General features: G+C 45.1%; 1 protein-coding gene across 1 annotated transcript; it reads left to right on the top strand.

Annotated features, from left to right (window-relative positions):
• The first annotated feature begins 277 nt into the window (after positions 1–277).
• LOC120942860 (biorientation of chromosomes in cell division protein 1-like 1) lies at positions 278–8,721 on the top strand. Its single transcript, XM_040355785.1, has 6 exons — positions 278–287; positions 560–582; positions 3,607–3,877; positions 5,850–6,050; positions 7,246–7,543; positions 7,595–8,721. The coding sequence occupies exons 1-6, from the start codon at positions 278–280 to the stop codon at positions 8,391–8,393; spliced, it is 1,602 nt and encodes a 533-aa protein (XP_040211719.1). The 3' UTR covers positions 8,394–8,721.
• The last annotated feature ends 1,208 nt before the right edge of the window (positions 8,722–9,929 follow it).

The following is a 9,929-nucleotide window of genomic DNA, read 5'->3' as shown; positions in this document are numbered from 1 at the left end:
TGACGTATATGTGCAGGAGGCGGTCCTTAAGTGGTTAATCACTGCTGTTTTTTTTTTTTTTTTTACAATATAAACAAAAAAAGATCAAAAGATTTGAAAAAACTAAATAAGAATAAAACATATCCGCTATAAAACATATCCAATAAAAAAATTAAGAGAATCAAATGTTTTCATACATTTTGTCCAAAATGTATTCTGCTACATGCTTTTGGTCTTAAACAAATTCCAATAAGTGCATATTGATTGGGTTTTGTGATAGTTATAGTTTGTCAAAACTATGGTATATAGTACTGTATACTGAAATCTTTATCCGTTATGTGTGCCTCTGTTATTGCTGATCTTTTACCTTATTTTTCTCATGTATTACTGGTATGAAGAAATGATTGATGGTGGAATGCTTTGTGTTTTGTATTAGAAAAACTTTTTTTTGTTGTTTACAAACTTTTATTAAAGAAATAGATGGTGGTACAAATCCAGAAAGACTTTAGAAGAATTGATAAACACCACTTTAAACTATAAGGTTTATTAATTGTATTTCCATTCTGTTTTAATCTCACAGTGGGAACTGATCCACCACCACCGGTAAGGTCTTAAAATATTATTTGTTTTAGATACAGTGTAAGGATTTTGTTTGCTGGGTCTTTGCTTTCCATTCACCTTTTTATAACTTTAGAAATGAGTTTAAGACTCTGCTAGGCAAAATTACTGTTCCGCTTTAAGGGCTCATGAATGCATTTATGTGTATCCCTTTAACCACTTCAGCCCGGGGCATTTGCCTGCCAAATGACCGGGCCACTTTTTGCGATTCGCCACTGTGTCGTTTTAACTGACAATTGCGCCTTCGTGCGACGTGGTTCCCAAACAAAATTGACGTTCTTTTCTTTTCCCACAAATAGAGATTTCTTTTGGCGGTATTTGATGGAAAATCCCATTGTGTGTACGCGGCATTAGGGGGCCTTGAGGAAAGGGTTGATGAATACTGAATTACAGTAGAGCATAGTCTAGAAGTCAACAGGGTATGATAGTAGCCTGGACATAACCCTTATAAGACAAAAGACATTGCAGCAGTACATAGGAGACTCAGGGCCGATCCTAGGGTCACAGGCGCCTGGGTGCAGAAATATTTCTGGGGCCCCCACATGGGCGTGGTCATTTTACTAACCCCTCCCCTTTACACATGTTTCTATGGCAATGACTCAACCACAGAGATGCTCCCCCACGAAGTCTTCATTAATCTGGGATCCTTACATGATCTCTTAACAATAAACAAAATACAGGAAGAGAAGCAGAGAACTTTATTGGGACCTGGAGGGGGGCCTCTCTGATGGACACAGAGAGGGCTTCTGTTAGAGAGTCTGTTAGGAAGAGTCCCCAGACATACTACAGACATGATACAGGAGATGGTCAGAGACTGCAGACATAGTACAGGAGACGGTCAGAGACTGCAGACATAATACAGGAGACGGTCAGAGACTGCAGACATAATACAGGAGACGGTCAGAGACTGCAGACACAGGGCTTTCTTAATGAGAGGGCACACCTGGGCACTGCCCAGGGGCCCCAGCAGCATGGGGGGCCCCTGCCCTTTCCCCAAAGCAGCTGGTCCTTGAGCCCGGGCTACCCCTCTACATCCCAGTTATCCCCCCAGCACTCTGACCCCTCTACACCCCAGATATCCCCCCAACACTCTGACCCCTCTACACCCCAGATATCCCCCCAGCACTCTGACCCCTCTACACCACAGATATCCCCCCAGCACTCTGACCCCTCTACACCCCAGATATCCCCCCAGCACCCTGACCCCTCTACACCCCAGATATCCCCCCAGCACTCTGACCCCTCTACATCCCAGATATCCCCCCAGCACTCTGACCCCTATACACCCCAGATATCCCCCCAGCACTCTGACCCCTCTACATACCAGATATCCCCCCAACACTCTGACCCCTATACACCCCAGATATCCCCCCAGCACTCTGACCCTTCTACACCCCAGATATCCCCCCCAGCACTTTGACCCCTCTATACCCCAGATATCCCCCCCAGCACTCTGACCCTTTTACACCCCAGATATCAACCCCAGCACTCTGACCCCTTTACACCCCAGATATCCCCCCAGCACTCTGACCCCTCTACATCCCAGATATCCCCCCAAAACTCTGAGCCCTCTACATCCCAGATATCCCCCAGCACTCTGACCCCTATACACCCCAGATATCCCCCCCCCCAGCACTCTGACCCCTCTATACCCCAGATATCCCCCCAGCACTCTGACCCCTTTACACTTCAGATATCCCCCCAGCACTCTGACCCCTCTATACCCCAGATATCCCCCCAGCACTCTGACCCCTTTACACTTCAGATATCCCCCCAGCACTCTGACCCCTCTACACCCCAGATATCCCCCCGACACTCTGACCCCTCTACACCACAGATATCCCCTGCCTCCTACCTACTCGATTTCTGTTTACCTGCACTGTCTCCATTGTAGGGGCCCCAGAGGATTACTTTGCCCAGGGGCCAATAATGCTATTAAGATGGCCCTGTGCAGACATAGTACAGGAGATGGTCAGAGACTGCAGACATGATACAGGAGACGGTCAGAGACCGCAGACATAGTACAGGAGATGGTCAGTGACTGCCGACATAGTACAGGAGATGGTCAGTGACTGCCGACATAGTACAGGAGATGGTCAGAGACACACCTATGCTCATAACACTAGTTCTGGACGGACACAAACAAGGAGAGAAGGAGGGAGGGGAGAACTCTGGCACTTCGGCGCCCCCACCTCTGCAGGCACCTGGGTGCAAAGCACCCTGTGCACCCTGCCTAGGATCGGTCCTGAGGAGACTTGCTCCAATGATATAAATGAAGAGTTAGTGGGAAGGGGAAGAAAGAGGAATTGGGAGGGAAAGGGGTGAGCGGGGAAAGTGATATGGAGGGGGGAAGGGTGATGGGAACGGTAAAGAGATACAACACAACATATCAAAAAGATTACAACAGGTAATTACGACCAGTCATCAAAGGAAAGGGGATGTATTAGGTCAGCAAGGGGTAACTATGCACTTAGGATGGTCTGACCACAGAGTAGAATTTTTTTTTAACACAGAAAGGTTTTTTGGTAGTTTGCATCTCCCCAAGGTAATAGATAAAACCTGGCCTGTTAGTGGGCCCTGAGGACAGGGTTGATGACCACTGATATAACTGTAGCTTCATTGCATGTCTCCTCCTGTTCTGTTTGTGGATTTAAATTATTGATAAAAAAATATATTTAATTAAAAGAAAAAAAAAGAAAATTTTACCTCCCATATTGACTCCAATACCTGTTTTCAAAATGGTGTCCAAATGTCAAGATTTTCCCCAAAATTTTAGTTAACAAAAGACTTTAAATTTCGCTCATCCCAATTCATTATTATTCGTCTTATACTTTTCCAAAATCAATATACCTTCTATCAACCACGCCATGCGCGTCGGGACCCTTCGGGGTCAGACCGCGCTATATTAAGATACCTCTCAACTCAACAATAGACCATAGTGTAATTTATGATTGTTCTCAAGTTCTGAAGGTCCATATCTGACGTTTAACCCAAAATGTATCTCTGTAGAGACCTAGGACTTTCGTGATCTTCTCCAGATCTGCAAAATATGACTATGAATGGTTGGAGAAATTGCTGAAATCACCAAAATGCCAGGATTTTGTGAATGATGTCAGAGCGTTTTATATATCTAACAAAGGATATGAAGATTTTTATAAAGAGGTCGCTAATTGCACCTTTGGGATCCTGTATCACACCAAGAACAGAGGGAGAGTCAATATCACCGACGTCACCGACTCCTTGTATGACATGGAAATAGAATATATGTCATCTGCACTTGGTAAATAGTCACATGTAACCAATGGTTAAGTCTTTGAAGGGGTTGTAAACTGTCGTGTTTTTTCACCTTAATGCGTCCTATAAAAATGTGGGCGTTCGTATATGTGGAACATATACTACTGCGCTGACCCCATACAAAAATTGACACTGTTAGGTAGATTCACACACAATGGCCTAACTTTAGGGCGGCCTAGGCTAGCCTTTTTAGGCTACACCGCCGTAAATTAGTTAGGCTAGTAGTGATTCACAATCTGTAGCCTAAAACGAGCGGGCGTAAGGGCGCCTAATTCAAATGACTTGGAGGGAGGCGTGTTGTATGGAAATGAGGCTTGACCTCACGTTTTTTTAAGTTTTTTGACACTGCGCATGCGCCGGGCGACTACATTTCCCAGTGCGCATTGCGGCTAAGTAGGCCGTACGGGCCTATTGATTTCGACGCGGACGTAAACAACGTAACTCCCGATTCGCGGACGACTTACGCAAACGACGCAAAAATTTCGAACCTCGCGGCGGGAACGGCGGCCATACTTTAACATTGTTATTCCACCTCATAGGTGGAATAACTTTAGGCCGCCTAAGGCCTTACGGAAACAACGTAATGCGACGGTGCAGGCCTGGCGTACGTTCGTGAATCGGCGTATCCCCTCATTTACATAATCTACGCCGGCCGCAATGGAAGCGCCATCTAGCGGCCATCAGGAACATTGCAAGCTAAGATAGAACGGCGCAAGCCGGCCAATCTTAGCTTTGTTTAAGTGTATCTCTGTTTGAGAATACACTTAAACAAACGCCGTCGTAGATTCAGAGTTAGGTCGGCTTATCTACTGATAAGCCGACCTAACTCTTTGTGAATCTACCTATATGAATATATTGCTTAAATCACGTGCATATAATAAAATAATGTTCATAAAAATAACACCGATCTTCTAAAAAATATATATTAAGTGACCCTTAGTATGCAGTCTCAATAAATATAAGTGCAATGTGCACATGCAAAAATAAAGTCCAATATCTCAGACTTCCAAGAAATATCTCAAACTTCCAAGAAATAGTGCCGTGTGTTCTTGCCAAAATTTTGTGACTTTTCACCCTTATTTAGTGTCACCACCACCTCTTGTATATTATGCGCTCACCAGATCAGGGTAAGATTATAGCATATAATCATATCCAGGTATGTATCTCCCCAGACTTTTAAGGATGGTCCCGGTTGATCTCCAATATATATATATCAGACCCAACATGCAGGAAAAGGACCTTTCTCATCCACACCAGCTTCCAGTTGCTCTCTTTGCTCCCAAAAGAAAAAACCTCATATGGTGTAGTATGTATAAAAAGGCAGTTTATTTATAAACATTAAAATGTGCACTCACATGTAAACGTGCCCAAACGGCACTAGTTTGTCCAGCGTTACTGCTCGATCTCTCCTTGGCGTGCGTTCCACGCTTCGGTTGCAATGCGGTTCAGCACGCGGAAAGTGCACGGAAGTGCCGTGTGACGTAGTTTCGTCTATGAAGAAATTTTACTCATAAGCCTCTACGCGTTTCGCATGTACGCAATGCGTCATCAGGAAGCTCCATGCGTCCTATGCATTAAGGTAAAAAGACAGCCTTCTGTAAGCTCCATATTGCTCCAGTTAGAGCGAACAGAAATCTATAGAATTCCTCCTACCCAACCCCCTTGTCAAAGAGCCGGACCAATCACCAAGAACATTAGCTCTGTCACATGGAACGAGTCGCATGCTGCTCCATACTAGAAAAGTGAAGAGTATTTTCGCTATTCCCGAGAACTGAGAAGTACAACTGGGAAGGGAGACATTAGGGGGAAACTGTTACTTTGAGCTGCATAGACAAAAAACAGGTTTAAATAAAATGTTGTCATTGATAGAGCATACTAATAATAATAATAATAATAATAATAATAATAATAATAATAATATCAGTAATAGAACATTGCTGTCTTTCTGTCTGGCACAGGACGGTGTAACGTTTTAGTGGTGATAGATGACCTCAAGGACAGCGGATTAAAGGAAAAGGAGAGGATTCTGTACACTCAGCCCAGCATCCACAAATACTCCCGCAATCTGCTACTTGTCACCCCGGAGGAGAAGAAGGATGAAGCAAAGCTCCTGTCCAAGTTGATGGAAGTATTTATGTCCCCCGCGATGGAGGAACCAGGTACTTTTTATTTTAAGTAGATTGCCGTATATACTCGAGTATAAGCCGAGTTTTTCAGCACTTTTTTTGTGCTGAAAATGCCCCCCCTGTCACCTTTTTGTGCCTGATCTCCCGGACTTTGGGGACCCGGTACCGGCCGTCTGTAGGTTCCTTGGACCCCAACTTGGCACACATGTAGCCCCTAACTTTCGATAAAAGTGTGCCAAGTTTGTTGTCCGGGGGACCTACGGCCGGAGAGCACCAATTTTTCAAACCCGGGCACCCCTTCCATAGACTCCCATGTTAAACAGTGATCTCTCTGGTGATTTGGGGACCCGATACCGGCCGGTCGTAGGTCCCCTGGACCCGGAAATTGGCAGACATGTAGCCCCATTCCAGACTCATTCCATAGACTCCCATGTTAAACGTCAGTCTAGTCATGGACACAGTGAGGCATGGGCATAGTGAGGCATAGTGAAGCATGGGCACAGTGAGGCATGGGCACAGTGAGGCATGGACACAGTGAGGCATGAGCACAGTGAGTCATGGGCACAGTGAGTCATGGGCACAGTGAGTCATGGGCACAGTGAGCACAGTGAGGCATGGACACAGTAAGGCATGAGCACAGTGAGCACAGTGAGTCATGGGCACAGTGAGTCATGGGCACAGTGAGGCATGAGCACAGTGAGCACAGTGAGGCATGGACACAGTGAGTTATGGGCACAGTGAGTCATGGGCACAGTGAGTCATGGACACAGTGAGTCATGGACACAGTGAAGCATGGACACAGTGAGGCATGCACATGGACACAGTGAGGCATGGACACAGTGAGGTATGGACACAGTGAGGCATGCACACCATGAGGCATGCACATGGACACAGTGAGGCAAAGTGAGGCACAGTGAGGCACAGTGAGGCATGCAGATGGACACCCTAGGCTTATACTTGAGTCAATAAGTTTTCCCATTTTTTTATGGTAAAATGGTCGGCTTATACTCGAATATATGCAGTAAGTAGATTTAGGAATATAATTGACCAACGTAACCAACGTGTTATCTGAGAAGGAATAACTGTAAAAAAAGTAAGGGGTCTTATTTTGAATAAAGAGGGAAGGAACATTCTATAATATACTCTTCATATTGTTTTATACTGTATATATTAATGTGTGTTTTTATCAATATAGACAATAAATTATGTTTTTTCCTATCCGATACAGAAATACTAAAAGGAGCATACAAAGAAGCATTAGTTGGAGAGCAGGGAGACACAACATCAGTCGTAGAGAAGGCCGCAACGACATCAGTCATAGAGAAGGACGCAAAAACATCAGTCGTAGAGAAAGACGCAACGACATCAGTTGTAGAGAAGGACGCAAAAACATCAGTTGTAGAGAAGGACGCAAAAACATCAGTCGTAGAGAAGGACGCAACCACATCAGTTGTAGAGAAGGACGCAACAACATCAGTTGTACAGAAGGACGCAACAACATCAGTCATAGAAAAGGATGCAACGACATCAGTCATAGAGAAGGACGCAAAAACATCAGTCGTAGAGGACACAAAAACATCAGTCGTAGAGAAGGACGCAACCACATCAGTCGTAGAGAAGGACGCAACCACATCAGTCGTAGAGAAGGACGCAAAAACATCAGTCGTAGAGAAGGACACAAAAACATCAGTCGTAGAGAAGGACGCAACCACATCAGTCGTAGAGAAGGATGCAACCACATCAGTCGTAGAGAAGGACGCAAAAACATCAGTCATAGAGAAGGACACAAAAACATCAGTCGTAGAGAAGGACGCAAAAACATCCATCGTAGAGAAGGACACACCGACATCAGCCAGAGAGAAGGACGCAAAAACATCAGTCGTAGAGAAGGACTCAACGACATCAGTCGTAGAGAAGGACGCAAAAACATCAGTCGTAGAGAAGGACACAACAACATCCATCGTAGAGAAGGACACACCGACATCAGCCAGAGAGAAGGACGCAAAAACATCAGTTGTAGAGAAGGACGCAACAACATCAGTCGTAGAGAAGGACGCAATGACATCAGTCAGAGAGAAGGACGCAATGACATTGGTCGAAGAAAGGGATGCAACAACATCAGTCGTAGAGAAGGACGCAACAACATCAGTCAAAGAGGAGGATGGAAAGAATTTAATAGGAGAGAATAACGCAAAGAAGTCAGTCAGAGTGGATGATAAAGAGAATCCTGATGGAGATAATGACGCAAAAAAATCTAAAGGAGAGAACAACTCAAATGATAAAAAAGAAACAGCTTTACAGAATGGAGCAAATAAAAATAATGAACTGGAAGTGGAAGGCAAAGCATTAATGACTGTAATGTCAGAAGAACTCTGATAATGCTGAGACATCAGCTGGTTGTAAAGCTTTATGGACACCTGACACCCAGACCAATATCATTTTAGGATACAATTATCCTCATGGGAATTGACCTGGGAATGGACTTTCAATATGAAAAAGTACCGTAAGGTAATGTAACCCAGAGAAATATGAGGATGATAGAAATTTGTATTATTGTGTTCATACTTCTTATTTCTCATGGCTTCTAACATTCTGTACATATAACATGATTACAAATAACTCCATCTGAGATTGCACACAGAGGACCACACACTGATGGCTGTTAGATACATTCATTTTAATAAAGGCTTCTTGGTTCAGTGTCCATGCTCTGTGCAGGGCTGTCTTAATGAGAGGGCACACATAAGCACTGCCCAGGGGCCCCAGATGCATGGAGGGCCCCTGCACTTTCTCCAAAGCAGCTGGTCCTTGAGCCCACGCTGCCCCGAAATTGGGGGCCCCATGATGGCACTGAGAGTGATAGATACACAGGGGAGGCAGTCTGCCTCTTACCTACTTGATGTCTGTTTACCTGCACTGTCATCATTGTAGGGGCCCCAGAGCATTACTTTGCCCAGGGGCCCATGATGCTATTAATACAGTCCTGGCTCTGTGCAGATCTACAACAAGAATGCAGTGTGAGGTGAGTATACACGATCCGAATTCATGGCTCACACCACAATTGTGTCTCATGTAGTAGAACCCTCCATAATCTGCAGACACCAGTCTCATTTTTGAAAAGCGCTTAACTGAAAACTGGAACTTCCTCTTTTCGGAACCCCCCTCCCCTCCGGTGTCACATTTGGCACCTTTCAGGGGGAGGGAGGTGCAGATTCCTGTATAAAACATGTATTTGCACCACTTCCGGGTATTGACTCCTGCGGGAGTCACGCCCCTTCACGTCACCCCCGCTGTGTTCTGGGAAACACAATGTTCCCAGGAGAGAGCGGGCACCAGTGATGGCACACCGCGCTACTTGCGCATGCACAGTAGGGAACGGAGCATGGCGGCGGCAGTATCCAAGGACCGAGCGTCTGCAAGCCTCGTCTGCCGACTTTGTGGGCGCGCTGGACAGGTAAGTGTTCATTATTTAACAGTCAGCAGCTGCAGTATTCACAGCAGCTGGCTTTTAAAAAGAAAAAAAATTGGGGGTCCTCCGCTTTAAGCATTTATAGGTAGACAGGTTTCCTTCCATAGGGAAGCTGTAGAAATGGAGGATCTGTTATGGTGAGACATTTTCCTCTCCTGTGGTAACATTTTCTCAAAAGAGTCCTTCAACAATCAGGCTCCATTTCTTGGCCATCTTGTGCACCGGTGGTTAAAAGCAAACTGTTCTCCATAGAAAAATAAGTAGCACAGAATTTTCAGTCCTGGATGTTTATTATTTCTCTTCTCTACAGCAGCCAATCTTAACCAGGGTTCTGTGGAACACTTGGGTTCCTCCAGAGCTTGCTAGGCGTTCCTTGAGCTGTGTCTTTTTTATCCACCATTTGAAAGTGTCTGCATAGTTCTGGAGTCAATGCCACTTGTAAG

This window comes from Rana temporaria, chromosome 6 (assembly GCF_905171775.1).
Source record: "Rana temporaria chromosome 6, aRanTem1.1, whole genome shotgun sequence".
Taxonomy (NCBI): Eukaryota; Metazoa; Chordata; class Amphibia; order Anura; family Ranidae; genus Rana; species Rana temporaria.
This window is presented reverse-complemented; position numbering and strand designations above follow the sequence as displayed.